At 40.9% G+C, this 17,756-nt stretch overlaps 1 protein-coding gene across 1 annotated transcript in view; it reads left to right on the forward strand.

The window, feature by feature from the left end:
- Fat4 (FAT atypical cadherin 4) overlaps window positions 1–17,756 on the forward strand; it is a 153,723-nt gene that overhangs the window by 84,028 nt on the left and 51,939 nt on the right. The window contains exons 5-6 of the mRNA XM_046460489.2: window positions 1,588–2,510; window positions 3,681–3,855. Coding sequence (XP_046316445.1) covers window positions 1,588–2,510; window positions 3,681–3,855 — 1,098 coding nt within the window. The remainder of the gene's footprint in view (window positions 1–1,587; window positions 2,511–3,680; window positions 3,856–17,756) is intronic.

The following is a 17,756-nucleotide window of genomic DNA, read 5'->3' on the forward strand; positions in this document are numbered from 1 at the left end:
ATTCATATCTCCCTGATCTTCAAGCTCCTAAGTATTCTGAACTCTATAACCTCAGCTTTGTGCATTTCTGACTAGGCTTAAACTGTAAAGATTAAATATTGCAACTCATAATGAGAAGAGGAACTACCTTTCCAAAGATTTGCACCAGATTGTTCACCCTGAAGTTTGGGGTCAATAAATCAGCTCTTGAAAGTTATGTTCACAAATATTTTTTTTTTTCCCTCTGCATCAGCACATAGGCAAAGGACATTAGAGACCATCAACTCACAGGAAAGGAGTAATATGGTGTTACTGAAAAGAACAGGCGCTGCACAGTAGGAGGGAGAATGTCATCACTCAGGTAGCCGCCTCTGTGAGGAGATCCATGAGATTCAAGAGAGGGCAAAAGCTAACCAGATACTCACAGAATCCTGAGAAAAAGTATGTTTGGAAAAAGAACAAAAGAGTGATTTATTTTTCTGGGACACTTGGCAAGAGCAGATGTCCTTTCTGCAGGTGGAATTCAGAAACCTAAATATTTGACTAACTCGTGGAGTATGGATGCGGTTTGTAAGCAATTCATGTTTATCAATAGATTGTCCCTAGCCCCAGAGTTTAAAATCTTTATTAGGGGTGGACTATCTTGTGCATCAATCCCTAACCATCACAATATCCTGCAATAGCATGAGGAATATTCCTCACATTTTAAGGGCAAAATATAAAAAGGTGCATGGCCTTGAGTGCCACTATTTCGAGGCAGAAAATCTGACTTTCTTTCTGTCTCCACTGCTTATTTTCTATTCACCTTTCTGCTATTTAATGAAAAATAAAATAGGTTGGTGTATTCTCCACATCATCTTTACTATCAGAAGTGCTGCAATCATGTGAAATAAGAATGTAGATATTTTTAAAGTAAAAAAGTGACACATATTCCTTGGGGGAAAAAAAGAGATGTTATCTAAATATGGCCCCATAATAGCATGAACATTTATGCTTCAAGAATTCAATGCATAATTTTACTGCTAACAATTCCTTTAAAGAATACTTTTAAATATGTATAATAAAATTTGAGAGACAGTTATTTTCTCAAAGGCCATTACTTGGCCAGATGCTTAATAGGAATTAAAAAGTATTTATTGGTTCTGACAAGAAATGTAAAAGTAGACTTAAAGCATCCATGACTAATGCCATACATCAGAACATTTTATTACTCCTCTCTGAAATTGATGTCAGCTTCAATAAATTACTGAAGTTATAAATGTTTGAGTAATAATACAGATTGTGGCACTGTTAGTGTTGGACTCTGGGGAATTATGTGATAAAAACAAGGAAATGTATAGAAAAATATCTGCTCTCTGGAATGTTTTTCTCCTGTTTTGTAATTTAATGTTTCAATGTTGTAGTAAAGAGCGTGCAGTATATGGATCATTGGTTCACCAGATTGTAAACATCTTTTCAGATCAAAAGTTAACAGGAAGGGAGTGATGTGTATGTATTATTTGCTAAAAATAATTTCACCAAGTGTGTCCAATTTTTCTACCATATAGCAAACATGCAGTAATAATCTGCAATCAGCACACATTAAGTGCTTTTTCCCTTTAATTTCAGGTGTCAACTCCCAATTGGCTTACAGCATTGCTTCGGGCGATAGCCTTGGGCAGTTCACAGTGGACGAGAAAGGTATGCTGAAAGTCCTGAAGACTCTGGACCGAGAAAGTCAGTCCTTCTACAACCTGGTTGTGCAGGTACACGACCTGCCGCCGCTCCCGGCCTCCAGGTTCACAAGCACTGCCCAAGTCTCCCTCATTTTGTTGGACGTAAATGATAACCCACCAGCGTTCCTTTCCCCTAAGTTGACCTACATTCCAGAAAACACCCCTATTGATACCATTGTTTTCAAAGCTCAAGCCACGGATCCAGACAGTGGCCCGAACAGCTATATAGAGTACACCCTGCTGAACCCCCTGGGGAACAAGTTCAGCATCGGGACCATTGATGGTGAAGTGAGGCTCACCGGGGAACTGGACAGAGAAGAGGTTGCTAACTACACTCTAACAGTGGTGGCTACGGACAAAGGCCAACCTCCTCTCTCTTCCTCTGCAGAGGTAGTAGTTATGGTCCTTGACATCAACGATAACAACCCTGTTTTTGCACAGTCTTTGTACAAAGTGGAGATCCATGAGGACACACTCACAGGAACAGACATAGTGCAAGTCTTTGCAGCCGACGGAGATGAAGGCACGAATGGACAGGTGCGCTATGGCATTGTGGATGGCAATGCCAATCAGGAATTTCGGATCGATTCCGTCACAGGTGCCATCACCGTGGCGAAGCCTTTGGATAGAGAGAAGACCCCTACGTACCTTTTAACTGTTCAGGCTACAGATCGGGGAAGCACCCCCAGGACTGATTCCTCCACGGTCAGCATCGTTTTGCTGGACATTAATGACTTTGTTCCTGTGTTTGAGCTATCTCCGTATTCTGTAAATGTCCCTGAGAATTTGGGGACACTTCCTATAACAGTCCTTCAGGTCAGTATATTTAAGCATGAGAAAGATTGCATTCACTCTACGACATCTAGTTGGAAAGCCCGTCCTGGACAGTGTTCACGCACCCCCCATTCTCTCATCCTCGTCCATAAATGCTTAGTTGCAGATAGATTGAAATGTTGCATCTCAGCCATGTTCTTTTGTGTATATTCCTGTTGCGCATATTTATATATTTGTGTTGCTTTGAATTTCGTTTCACATGTCAGTAACAGCTGCACACCATGGTAAAGTAAAATGATATCGAAGTTGGAAAAGTTTCTTACAAGCAGTGTTCTCCCTTCCCTCCTCAAAACTTCAACTACCCAGTGAGACTGATGCTAGTGCTGCTGACACATGGACAGGCATCCCCAGGGGTTCCTGAAGCCAGGTTCTTGGGGTCCTGAGAGAATAACTGAGTGAGAGGCAGGCGGTTAGCAGCAAGGCAGAAGGTTACTGAAAGCAAAACACACTCTGGGAGCGCAGAGTGGGCAGAACTGCCAAACAGCTCAAGGCCCATCTTCACAGTGGATTTCATTTTCATTAGGGCGTTCTAGTTCTCCTTCTTCTCTGGGTGGCTGGGGTTATTGGCACCTTGATTGACAGCTGGATTTGACATAATTAGTTCTCTATTACCCAAGCTAAGTTTCTTTTACCCCCAGAAAATTCACATGGGGGAGGGAATGTGATGCTGATGTATGTTAACTAGCAACAAGTTGACCTTGGGTCAGTCCCTTGGGCTATTGTGCCTGCCCAAGATTGAGGACTTTCCCTTTAGAGACTTGAATTCCCCTGGGGTCCTCTAGCTTCCTCCCTTAAGCTGTAGCTTGGCCCAGTCTCCCCTCACTTCTGGCCACTGTGGGGAGGGGCTGAGGGCCTAAGATGTGGTGGCCTTCTCCACCCCTTCCCCATGTCCTGTCTCTTACCGAACATTAGCAATTTTTGTGGAGCCTTCCAAATGTTAGACATTAATTTTATGCATATTTCAGCACAAATAGACACACATGATATATACTATTCTTCACCATTTTTATTTTTTACTTGAGAGCTTGAAACCCTCTTAGGAACATTTTTGTATGACTTAACCTCATTGTCTTTTCACTGATACATTTTATTTCATGGTGTCATTAAGATAGGTTTGCTCACAGTAATGACGCATCCTGTTCTCCCCTGTAGGTGGTGGCAAGGGATGACGATCAAGGATCCAATAGCAAACTCTCATATGTTCTACTTGGTGGTAATGAAGACAATGCTTTTACTCTCTCGTCCAGTGGAGAACTTAAAGTCACACAGAGTCTGGACCGAGAAACAAAGGAGCACTTTGTCTTGACGGTCACAGCTACAGATTCAGGTGAGTCCAATATAACTTGATTCAGTTGTGAATAGTGTGTTTATGAGTAAATGAAAATATTCTCGTTCATCCTTACAAATTAGACATTTGTTGAAATCTACTAATGCTCGAAACACTCGCTCTACCTACATGATCAACACCACACAAGTGACTTCAGAAAATGCTCACGTCTGTGGTCAGGACCGAAACACATGAGAATTAAAGCTCTGTTTCTGTAAAGCAGAGCAAATCCTTGTTCTGGAACCCACCTGAGTACCTCTGGGTGTGACCTACTCCACCACCTGAGTGAGGAAGCACTCACAGAGCTTCACCTTTGAAAACCTGCAGATGGTTTGATGGTCTTGGGGACAGGGGAGCAGGTCTGGGGGACCTCCACTTCATTACCCTCGAGGACCAGCTGTGCTGTAACAGAGCTGTAGCATTTGATGAGCTTCCTGGAGCCTGGGAAAGTGTCACAATGGTTGGGCTCTCATTAGCTTAGCACAGCAGCGAGGTGCCCTAGGGGTCAGGGAAAGCAAGGCACATCAGACTTGTCTGCAGGAGGCAATGAAGTGCAGTTCATATGTTTAAAAAGCAACAGTGCTGTTCACACTGTTTGTTTTGTGCATATTGTTACACAAGTAGATTGTGGAGTACAAATTACTCTTTACCGTTTTTAGTTTTGATTGTATTTATAAATACAGAAAGCTACTAATTTAAAATTGAAGCAACCAAAGTGTACCCAAGAATCAATATGCCTTCAACAACGTAGGAATTGCTTAAATATTTGTTGAATAAGCAAATTTAAAAACACTAATTCCAGGGGATTGGTGAATTATGGAATGTTGTTCTTTAACATGTTTTATGGAAATAATGTCACAATTCAGTATTTAGTATTAAATTGTTAATTATGTTGATGTATTTAAGAAAAAAATGTTGAAATAGTCTTGAGCCAAAGGATATTTGTTGGACTTTCAAATGACTGAAATTTTATACATATATATAACAGGCATATGTGCATATGCACATGTATGTATACATACATACATGTGTATATGCACATATGCCTGTTATATGTATAATACATATTTTATATATGTATGTATACCTACAAGGGTATATGCATATATGCCTGTTATATATATAATACATATTTTATATAATAGAGATACATATGTAAGAATAGTGTAGATATGTGGACATGCAGATATAACAACATTCTGAGATTTCAAATAGTTATTTCACTATTGTTGAAATGTCTTTTATTAATGTAATGATTTAAAATTTTGGTAATGAGTTAAAAATTTTACAGCTTATAATGTGTTGTGTCATGGAGCTATTCCTAAAATAGCAGGAGATTTTGAGATTACAGGTAACAGATTTAGCACACTAAATATTCCACGACAGTGCTCCTGTTTTTTAACTGTGGTCTCATTTTCTCTCTTGATCTAGATATGTATATACATGTAAATGCCTCGTGGAAGAACAATATTTTCAGTATATTTAAAGGCAGGAATTACCACATTGCATTAATGCAAACTATGAAACTCTGAGGAATGATGAGCATAATGTGGTGTGAGAGCCATGTGAAATTTAACCATGTTGATCTGAACGTGGTTCTTCGTGTGAGTTGTCAGTATTGTGCTTTGTGGTCATTAGGCATTAAGGGCAAGCATGCTTCTATAAAAGTGTGGTCACTTCTGTGTTGCCCACATCAGTCAAGCATACCAAAAGTCACCTGGAAAAAAGAGAGGGTGTAGTGAGTAGAGATTGCAGAGTCTGATGTTTAGAACTAAGGTTACAGTACTGCAGCTCTCGTCACTAATTCCAACTGAAATCATATGGACATCTCTAGGAGACACCAATACAAATAGACTTTGTGGATGGGAGTGGCAGGGAGAAACAGATCCAGGAATCCAGCTCCTGAAGGTGCCCGTGGCTGTAAAGCTCGCTGCGCAGAGATGGGTCACAATGCTAGTCTCCCAGGTAGGGAGAAGAAATGACTGTGAGTGTCAGGGTGTGCACATGGTAGCCTGAGATTTCCAGGGAATAGCATATAGAAGGTTCCTGTCAGAGAATTTGCACTTCAAACTATTCTAAGTCAAAAGCTGTGGCAGAGAAAGAACATAGACATGTAGACAAGAGTGCCTTTTTTAACCAAATACTCCTAAGCATTAAAAATCTTACTGTGTGACTGAAAAGCAAAGGAGGGATACTGTGGAGGGAAGGGAATGATGATTTATATGTAGAGCCATCTGTGGTGATCAGTGTGCCAGGTTTTGCAGACATTTACCCATTTCTACAGAGGATATTTTTGTTATCATCTCAATTACCCAAAGACTTAAGTGTTTCTATTTCTTCTTCAAATATGTAACCCAAACTCAGAGTAGTTAAATAATTTGTTCAGAATTACATAGCTGATAAATAACAGAGTAGATTCAGATCCCAGCACATCCGACTTCGTAGTTCAAGTTGTGATGGAGGTTTCATCCTGCAGGTTGTTTTAGCCAGGTCTTTGTTTGTTTTTGACACTGTGACCAAAGGATCTGACAAGAATAATGTAGAGGAGGATTTTATTTGGGCTCATGGTTTTAGAGATCTCAGTTCATGGACAGTCAACTCTATAGCTCTGGGTCCAAGATAAGGCAGAACATCACGGCAGAAGAGCATAAAGGAGGAAAGCTACTCAAGGTATCAGGAAGCAGAGAGATCTATACTCACCAGGAGCAAAATGTGAACCCCAAAGGCACATCTACAGTGACCTGCTCCAGCCACACACTACCTGTCAACTGTCACCACCCAGTTAATCCCTATCAGTGGGTTGATTCACTGATTAAATTACCTCTCATAACCTAATCATTTTATCTTTGAACATTCTTCACTGCCTCACTCGTGGGTTTTGGGGGGGACACCTCATATTTAAACCATAATATTTTCCTCCTCCACAAAAGCTCATGCCCATTTCACAATGGAAAAATACGTTTAGTCCATTTCTAAGAGTTCTTATAATCATAGCAGTTCCAACGTTGCCTAAAAGTCCAAGGCCCAAATCTTATATAAGACTGAGAGGAAAGATCAAACAAGGTCGCATCCAACATATGATGGCACAGAGTAAGCATTTTCATTCCAAAAGGGAGAAATAGGGCATAGAAAGAGGGATGAGGACCAAAGCAACACCCAAACCTGGTGGGCACATGAGTCCTGTAGCTTCATATCTAGGATGTGTGGCACGTGGCTTTGTGATATTCTCCCCACAGGGCTTGTGTAGGTCCACCCCTATGGTCTTGCTGGTGCAGCCCATATGGCCTCTCTCCTACCTTGTTTCTGCTTGATTCCTGGCATCTCTTAATATTGGGAGTCTCCACTCCAGCTTCAGTTTCTTCTCCAATTTTCTTGCATCAGCCTTTCAGGGAAAGCCTGCAGAGACTCTGTTTTCTCTACATTTAATCTGGTCTTCCAGGACTTCCTGTGAAATCTTGGTGGAAGCCTTCATGACTTCCAGCATCCTGCATCCCTGCTGAACCAGAACTATGCTGTTGCCACCAGGGTCTGCCACCACATTAACCAGTCGCCATACCTTCTGAGGCCATGGCTGTAGCAACCTCTCAGTGCCTGGCCAGCTAGGCTTGGTGAAACAACTTCCTAGGCCCTCTGTCCAAGCATGGTGGGTGCCCCCATACTCTCTGCTCCAAGAGGTTTCTACTTTTACACCCTTCAGCTGGATATGGGTGTGGTCTTTCCAATTTCTGAGATGCACTCAAGTCATCTTTCCTATTATTTCAGGGTAAAGTATTCAGTATTTCTTTACTAGTTGCAACCTCTTTAACAACCAGAACTTCCTTAGCCACAGTTTTACTTGTACTTTTCTGGCCAAACTGCAAGTTTTTCGAATCTTTATATGCTGCATTTTGCTCCTGATTTTCATAGTAAACTTGGCTAAAAACATCCAGCAATATTCGTGCCATATCCTGAAGGCTGTGCTGCCTTGAAATTTTCAGATAAATTTGTCCAACACTTGTAAATTCCAACTCAGAAAGTCTGAAGACAAGGACAAAATTTAGAACAACTTCTTTGGCCGAATGTAACATGAACGACCTAGGGTCGAATAGCCCGTAGGGCCCTCCTCCTCGGAAACCTCACTAGCCCAGTCTTTACTGTCCACGGTTCTATTGGCATTCTAATCTTTTAGCCTCCACCAGAATCATCCGTGAAGCTCACTTACAACATTTTAAAGCATTCCCAGTTTACATCTCTAAATTTTTAAAAAGTTCTGCCCCTGAAAACCAGCTCCAAAGTCTTCTGAACCACACGGTCAGATTAGTCACAGCAGTGACTCCACTTCTCCGTATCAGTTTCTGTTTTAGTTAGCTTTTTCGTCACTGTGACCAAAAGACCTGACAAGAACTTTTTTTGAGGTGGAAGAGTTTATTTTGACTTAGGGTTTCAGATGTTCAGCTGAAAGATGGCCACTCCATAGCTCTGGGCCCCAGGTGAGGCAGAACGTCGAGGTGGAAAGGTTAACAGAAGTAAGGTACCGGAGACGTGGCAGTCAGGAAGCAGAGAGGGCTTTGGTCACCAGGGACAAAACAGAAACCCCAAAGGCATACCACCAGCAACCCAACTCCTCCAGCCATACCCAGCCTGCTACAGCTACCACCCAGTTAATCAATATCAGTGGATTAATCCACTCTTAGATTATAGCTTTCATATTCTAGTCATTTTATCTTAGATCATTCTTGCATTATCTAACTTATGAGCTTTTGAGGAAAATCTCAGATTTAAATCACAGCATAGGTCAAGGAGAATTTGGAAAAAATTCACTTCAGCAGTTCTCTTATTTGCAAAGCAATCCCCATAATAATGCAAAGATAGAAATCTGAATTTGAACTGATCTTATTTAAATTCTGGTTCTGTCATTCATTTCTTTGTGATTCCGGTGAATTACAACATTTCTCTCAACTTCATACTTTCCTCTGTAAAATGGAGTAGTAGCAACTATGAAGTATTTATTATAAATTTAATTGGTATAACATGTTAAACTGCTAAACCTCATTTCTTTCCCATAAGTATGTAAAATGATTTTAACAATAGTGGTTTTCCATCAACTTTTGATGTTCATAATCTTAGAAGTATTTGCCATACTCCTTACTACATAAATATTGTCTTTCAAAATCTATGGATCAAATTTTAAAACTCTTATTTAAAAAATAATTACCATTCATATAAAATCTCACTTGATCAATATATAGATTGAAACATTCTTTTGCGTATCAGGCATTTCTTATTAAACTTCTAAAGAATACATGCATAGTAAGTGTTTAACCACTCCAAAAGACCACAAATTTTAAAAAGTGTAGTCCAGCCAAATTACGGTTGCGCAGGCTTAGTGGGCTTGGCCAGAAAGTTTAACAAACACTCGTAGTATTTCTTCATCAGAATAATAACACAAAAGGGACGTTTGGCTAGGGGGAAAGAGAAAGAAAGAAAACTTGAGATGAGAGAGCTAAAAATATTTTCTCCTGACTCGCATGAGTCAGCCTGTAGGGAACTTTCTCAGAAGATGGTTGCGTACAGCGTTGGTCCACATGTGCAGACTACGCAAGAACCGATCCTGGTTCCCTGGATCCAGACTGAAAATTCCTCATGCCATCACCTGACCCTGAGGAAACTCAGGGACGCAGACTGCTTAGTGAAAGAACGAATAGTAGAAGTCTAACTCATGTCTGTGAAGGACTCAGGCTGTTAAATGTGAGACCTACTGTGTGCAAAGCCTGCCATCATGGAGAAAGGGGGGCTGATTAGGGGGAGTGTTGAGTGCAGGAGAGAAAGCTCCCAAAAATCCAAGTATGAGGAAGTGTTCCTTGGGGACTTGAAGGGTGTAAAGAGCGGCTGGGAGCCTGAGGAATGTCAGCAGGGGCACTGTGGCCTTAGGCACAATCTTTTGTCAGTGCTGGAAATGGAAGAATAAGTAGAACCTTGTCCCAAAGCCCAGCTGTCCAAGAGAGCTTTCTTTTGAGTTGCTCTGAAATGCCCTGGTGTTCCTGGGACCAATGGGGGATGTGTTCATTCCGGAGCCTGAGGATCCCTCATGGGTAAATGCAGACAGAAACCAGACCCTCTGAGGAACGTCAGGCCAGATGAACTTAACGTCACTGAGACTCTTATGTGACCTCATCTCTATGTTCTGTTAGCTCTTTTGTCCTTTCGATATCATGATTAGCCACAGTTTCAGGAAAATGTGAAAGTTTTAGACATCAGATTTCAGAATCTGCAGTTCAGTCCTATTTCCAGGAATGCACTCTCTGACACAGGACTTAAAATACGTATTTACCGCTGTGATTTAGCAGTCCAACTGGAGGGTGACATGAGAAAACCCTGGCAGTCTTTAGACCCGGATACCATGTTATGCTCAATTTTGTAGTGTTCCTAGGATCAGGAAAATGTCAAAGTGCTCTGAAGAAAAAGAGTTGGACAGTTTTATTCTTTATCTCACAAATCACTTTCCCTTTGCTCTTATCTGGTGGCAGCAGAGAGATAGGTCATCGCCGCCAATGGGGTAGGAATTGAGCGGCAGCTTTTTAATCTTGCAAACTTCTAAATCTTTGAGTTTTTTTGAAGAAAACATTAGCATTCCAGCTATCATCGTGTTTTTATTTACTGACTACATGTCCATAGAGCAGCACATCTGGAATCTCTCCACTCCTGTCTACTGCTCAAAATAAGCTACAGTCACCCATCACGTGTATGAGACTGGATGGTTACATTACTAAAAACAGAACAGAGCAAAAAGGCTTTAGCTCATTCCCTCCCCACCCCATAGGATTAAATTGCTAAACAGACTGCAACTCAATTAAAGATGGTATTTTAACTTTAATTAAAAGCACAGATAAGCTGCCTTCACTATGCATTATTTATTGTTACTTCTGGAAACAGGTACTGGACCGAATAGAAATCCCAGGGCCACAGGCTCTGCCTGGCACAGGATGCAGGCAGGACGCACAGGACCTTCCAAAAGAGGAGCTTCCTTAAAGCAGTTAATGTCCTTCCACGCTCTCCTCACAAGAGTTGGCCCTACTGTTTTATCAAGTGTGCAATAAACAGAATATCTCCAGTGTAGTTATTAGCAGGGAATGATCAGGAAACCAAAATGGTATACTTCAAAAAAATAATGCAGAATGTTAATTGGCAAATTGGAAGTATATCCTAGAGGCAATTACACAGGCTTCCTAGTTCAACTGAGTATCCAACACTACGACTGCTGTGTTCTAGGGACAGGTTACCTGTGAATTAATTCAGATTTATAACTATAAATAAAAATACTAATTCCTACAAAAATGTATTATTCAAAGTAGGTAAGAAAATGGCTTATTTTAGCTATTAATTAGGCCCCTGTTTGCTAGATAACTCTCAAGCTAAACAGGACTAAAGTGAAACTGGGTGATTTCCTTCCTCCACAGACTGCTCTCTGTTCACCATTTCACAACAGGGAAGGTACACCCTACTGTACGCCCTATTATTCTTCATTCCTTTTCTGCTGTACCTCCTTCAACAAATCCACTTATGAGTGGACTTTGCCTCAGAATATCTGCAGTGCCTGGAATTTATCTGCTTTCCTTCATCTCCACGATTTCCACCTCGGTCCAGCCAGGGCTAGTTCCACAGCTTTCCAACCCTCTGTGTGTTCTCCTGCATGCTGCATCCAACAGCAGGCATCTCATGAACTTTTAAAACTATAAATTTGATCATCATACCCCATGGCTGGCTTAAAGCCCCTCCACTGGCTTCCAAGAATGATAAACTGCTGACCCCTGACCATATGCAGCATGAGGGGTCACTCCTCACCCACCTGACCTCTTCCATCTCCTGTTGCTGCTTTGGTTCAGAGCTGGGGGCACTGGTACCTGCTCGCCCTGGACTCTTCCTGACTCTGTGTTTGGTGCCATCATGCTGCTAGTTTGAACTTGGTCACCATGGAAATATTTACACCTCTGTATTTCAGACCTGCGCGCTGGCATCTTGAGAGCGGTTGCTGAAAAGTGACCACACATGGCCAATGGCTCCCTTTCTCCTGCCTGTGGCCCCTGGAGTGTTCTGCTCGGCTGTCAGCAGTTGTGTTCTATTATGGTGGAACTGGGGGAGAGCTCAAGTCTTGCTTTTATCTAATGTGTTGGTTTCTTTGAGAGGACTTCCTGGGTCTCCACTCTGCCCCTTTCCTTCTCTCTATCACCTTGTCCTCTGAGCTCTTAACACTGGCTGCTGTCTAAAATCTTCTGCATACATGTGGTTCAGCACATGAGTGGCATCCTGTGTTGACCTCACCCACCCTGATCATCCTTCCAGAACTTATGTTTCCTCAGCATTATTGAGAACCATTCCCACAACAGGGTCTGTGGCTAAATGGGAACTTAATACATGCTGCTGAATGAATGGGTAATTTAAATGAATGAGAAAGATCATAATCTGTTATCCATTAATCACCCACCTGTTGTTTTAATGTGCAATGGTTGTTCTTATTTACATAGCACACTTGTATTTCTCTTATTGTTCCATATTTTCCACTTGCAGGTTTTGTAAAGGACAAAGGAAAAATACAAAAATCTTTTTAAACTCATGGCTGGAATTCCAGAAGTTTCTGCTAAATTGGTTGTGGTCATTCAAACTGACCTCTGCCTAAAGCAGTGCAAACATTTGAGGCTCCGTGGTGTTTCCTGCAATGTGATAAATTGTGGTCACATGCAAGGACCCACTGAAGCATTTTATGGCTTTAATTCAGTTCCAAGTGCTTAGGACACTGCCTGAGCCGTATTCTCATGACTCTCCCCCAAACCTTCTGGCTCCTGCTCAACTCTGTTATCTAGACAGGTCTTGTTGCTACTCTGTGTTTAGGAGCTGCTTACTTTTTCTTAGATACGCTAATTCAAAATCTGCATAAGCAAAACGTGGTTTCATGGTTTTGAAAAGTTTTACTACTTGGCAATTCTTTTCCATCTGGGTTTCCCAAAGCAAAGCACAATTCAAACCTTCCCAGTCTCTCAGGTACCCCGGCACCTTTTCAGTATTTCTGCTGTTATCCTCCACGGGACGGTCGGGTTCGTGCTGCTTAAATATAAGGGCCTGTCCTTCTTCACATCAACAGCAGGAGAAGTTTGCTTGTGTTGGATTTTGTTGTGAAAATTTGGGGGCTTAGATAAGCTATTCTAATATATACACATACATCTATGCAAGTGAAATTGTCTAGGTCTCTGGAATTTGTTTTTAACTTAAGACAATCTTTTGTTCTCCCTGGCAAACCAAAGCCTGTGAACCATGAAGAGCTGCACCTACTGTTTTGTGGAACGGAGTTCATGTGTGAGACGGCAGCAGAACACGATGGTACAGCAGTTGGGATGTTATAGTCCTAATTCATGGTGTAGCGTGGAGGTATTTATGAAGAGAACTATGTACAAAAAAAAATTCTAAGTTAGAGAAATCTCATTTAAAATGATAATTTTTTTTGGCCAGAAGCCTTCCCGGAGATGAGCCAGTCCACTGGCTTCATTTTCCGGATAAGGGAATGGCAGCCTGGGTGAGGAGAGTTTGCCACAGTTTACAGTCCCAGGTGGAGGCCAAGGAGGAACGTGCCAAGACTTCTGCATTTCAGCCCAGTTCTTGCTCATGTGGACATTGTTTATTACACACTTTAGGGAAATCAAGATACTCCTTAAAATATCCTACTAACTCTCGGCTCAACATCAAGTTCAAAAAATGTGATTTAAAAACCTATTTCTTTTCATAACCTATTCATTACACTTTAATGAGTAAAATATTCAATGCTTATTTTCCTTTCCCTAAAGAAATAAGATTTTCAAAACATTCTTAAGTGAAGCCAAATCAGGAATCAGTAATTTTAATAACCATCTTTTGAAGGTAGCTTTTGGGCATGGTTCAAATTAAATGATTAAGTAGGAGAAGATACAGAGAATTTATTAGTCTTTTCAGGTAGAGGATGATGAGATTGCTAATCATCACTGCCAGTTATCATTTTGTGTTTATTGCAATCAGATTGTGATGCTAACTTAATATACCTCGTAAGTATGTTCTAATTATAGCCAATAAGACCATTCTGTTTTGTGGGGTTTATTAGTATATAACAAGCGTGCCGATGCGGATTGGTCAGGAAGTGTTTAGGGAGCAGCATCTTCAGGCATCCTAGTCACTGGTGAGAAGAGAAGTTCTTTTGTGCTAGAGCTCGGATTATAGTCAGAAAGACAGACAACAAACAAAACATAATGCATACGTCGTGAAAGGCAATGAGTTAAATGAAGCCCGTGAGGAGTCTGGAGAGAGGGATCTGGAGGTGCAGAGTCAGGAGGGTGAGGTGTGGGGATTCCTAAGTGGTGTGGTGTGGACCTGAGTCCCTGCAGTGGGGATGAGTTTGTTTTATCTAAGACCCAGCTGGACTCTGGGTGGACTGGAACAAGGAGGAGAGGAGCCCTGGCAGCCCAGGTGAGCAGGACGCATCACCTGTGTGACCTCTGAGGCCCAGGTGAAGCCTCACCAGGGCTCTGGACAGGGGGGTTCTGGGGTGTGAGCATAACTGGTTTTGTGGAGAAGAGAGAGTCAGGAGCAGTGGCCGAGAAGAAAGGAGAGATGGTGGCTAAGAGCCCACTACGCTAGTCCCTGAGGGTGGTGTTTGAAATCAGCTGAGAGTGTGGTGTGGAAGAGTCTCCCTTTCCCTGTGCTCCGCGGTGGGACCCTGTAAATTAGCAAGACCAAAGAGAGATCAGCGAGTGAAAACCGGAGAGTGTTTAACAGGAGTTCTGAGTGACACTGGAGACGCAAAAGGGGAGGGAGACCAGGGGAAAGTCGCCCGCAGGTGTCTGTACTGGGTCTGGAGAGGAGTGGAGAGGGGACAAACTGAGGGAACTGGGGGAGCAGCCAGCCGCTGTGTCTTCAGGGAGAAGGGGGAGGACACCCACTTCTAGGACCTGCTTCAGGGGAGGAGAGGACTGTGGGTCCTTTCTGCACCCACCATTCCCAACCCCTTCCCATTCAGACTTTAAGAGGCCCAGATGTAGCCCTTTAGGGTGGTGTGTTCTGAATTCCATCAGGTGTCAAGAACTTACTCACTTTATCCAGTTAACAAGTTGAGCCAACTGGACTCAAGGGTGGAACTGGAGGTGTAGGAATTAAGGAAGCCAGAGAAGCCACCCAGGAATCCCAAACAGTTGGCCTGGCCAATTTGTAGATGAAGACAGTCGAGATTTTAGGGCGATTGTCAAGAATTGGTTTTTGACATGTTATCTTTAAGATACAATGTCCTCGTCTTTGGAAATGTCAAGTGGAAAGTTAGATAAAAAGGTGCAGTTCTGAAGGAAGACAGTCAAGTACAGATACATCTTGGGAAGGCAGAGACATTAAGAAGGTGCTGTTCTGTCACACTGAATTCCCCTGCACACCAGGAGCTGTGCTGTATCATCTCATTTAATCTAAACAGCCCAGTTAGACACTTCTTCCAATTTTATGGACTAAAAATTTAAAAAAGAAACAAAACCCCATTAATAAAAATTAAGCTACATGACTTATGTTTCATGCGTCCTGGTCCGCCATATTCTTTTTTATATAGACCATGTCTGTCATAGTTTCTCTTTGTTGGATGGATTTCTTTCCTATTAAAAGGAGTGCAGAGTACAACAACAACAACAAAAACAAAATCAAACTTGTGGTTATCTATCATTAAAATAGCTTATAAACTTCATAAAGTAGGATTTTTCATAAATCAGAAACCACAGGATCACTCTCTTTCTTTATCAAACCAAGAAATGTGCACCCACGGGGTTTTATAATGTGCAGTGTGCAAAGCAAATGTTAGATAAGATGCTGGATTATGGAACATGCATCATAGACAATGCAGTCATCTGGGGGGAGGGTGTTTGCATTTCATATGAGGTGGGAGATTAATCTGTGCATAAATTATATCCATCATATATTAGACTGTTCAGAGTCTAATATGCTAAAGAGACATAGAGATATTCTGGCTATAGATTTAGCCAAAAAGTTCCATTATGAAGTGTCTCTGTGTTAACATAATTAATCTGTCTGTGGGGAAAAGTTGAGTTATTAGCATTTCTAATTAAGGGTATTTATCACCCCATGAAAAAGGGAATAAGCCGCATTCCTGTGCTGATTGATTGGAAATTAGTTTTTGATGGAGAAGAACCAAGATGTTTTTTGCAAAAGTGCATGTCAACAGCTAAGAGGACAAGCCACCCTTCTGTACTTTCCTAGTGAGGACATGGTGATATTTTCAATCAATACTGTCTGTCACATTGTTTAGCTGATGGGAGTCATTGCAGTACAGATGGCTCTGCAATCAGAGGAGAGGTTAGAATTGTGTTATGACATTTTACATCTGAAGAGTTATTTTCTAAATGTTCCAGAAAGAATATATTTTGTTAGAACTGTTTTCATGAGAAGTTTGCCTTGTGTGTTAGGACAAGCATTTTTAATAATGAAAATTGCCTGAAAATGATTATGGAAGCCACAGTGATTCCATAAGTTAAATGGTGCTGGAGTTCTTCTCAACCACAGAAACTAATTGCATTCCACTTACTGTATACCTGAGTCTAAGGCAAGTTTTTATCTCAAGAGTTTTGTTTTCATGGTTGAGAATTGGTGGTTGTTTTACTTCCTCTGATTTCTATCAAGGCTTTGTCTCATGTCTCTTAGTGACATAAATATTATGTCACTAAATAAGTTTCTTTAAATCAATTAGTCTTTTAGTAGTGAAAAATCTTCCTATATATAACTTCATTTTCATAAGATGGAAAATAAAAATGATAAGTTCCAAACTTTTGTTGAATAAGAGCTAGAATTGCCATAGAATTAAGCCGATAAAATGTCAGTCTAGCATTCATTCACTTCCTATAAGCTGTAAATCTGAGTACACAAAGAAAATAAACCAATATGCCAATATACTATTTCTAATATCAAAGAAAAAATTCATACTACTGAAAAGATAAACATCAAGTATAATAGAAAATGACCTGATTTCATTATAAAGAAATTTCTTTCTTTCTGAAAGTTCTCTAGTTTTATCTGGTCAAAATTTAAACATTTTGAAGCCTATTTTTATAGTTATTTCATAAAATCTATAATTTTCTGTTTGCCCTAAGGAGTCAGGAGGGAAGTTGATTTCAGAGTTTGAGTTCAGTGTTTTTGTATCCATGTTGATTTATATATTTTAATGTCCTCTGAATAGTGATTTATCAATGTGCATGTTATAAGGATAAAATAATTAATATTTGTTTTTTTATTTTTTATTTTTTATTGTTGGCTGTTCAAAACATTGCATAGTTCTTGATATATCATATTTCACACTTTGATTCAAGTGGGTTATGAGCTCCCATTTTTACCCCATATACAGATTGCAGAATCACATCAGTTACACATCCATTGATTTACATATTGCCATACTAGTGTCTGTTGTGTTCTGCTGCCTTTCCTATCCTCTACTATCCCCCCTCCCCTCCCCTCCCCTCCCCTCTTCTCTCTCTGCCCCCTCTACTGACATTCATTTGTCCCCCTTGTATTATTTTTCCCTTTCCCCTCACTTCCTCTTGTATGTACTTTTGTATAACTCCGAGTGTCTCCTTCCATTTCCATGCAATTTCCCTTCTCTCTCCCTTTCCCTCCCACCTCTCATCCCTGTTTAATGTTAATCATCTTCTCCTGCTCTTCGTCCCTACTCTGTTCTTAGTTACTCTCCTTATATCAAAGAAGACATTTGGCATTTGTTTTTTAGGGATTGGCTAGCTTCACTTAGCATAATCTGCTCTAATGCCATCCATTTCCCTGTAAATTCTATGATTTTGTCATTTTTTAATGCAGAGTAATACTCCATTGTGTATAAATGCCACATTTTTTTATCCATTCATCTATTG

Source organism: Marmota monax, unplaced genomic scaffold, assembly GCF_021218885.2.
Source record: "Marmota monax isolate L192 unplaced genomic scaffold, Marmota_monax_Labrador192_F-V1.1 WCK01_AAM20220418_F8-fsc00329, whole genome shotgun sequence".
Classification (NCBI taxonomy): Eukaryota; Metazoa; Chordata; class Mammalia; order Rodentia; family Sciuridae; genus Marmota; species Marmota monax.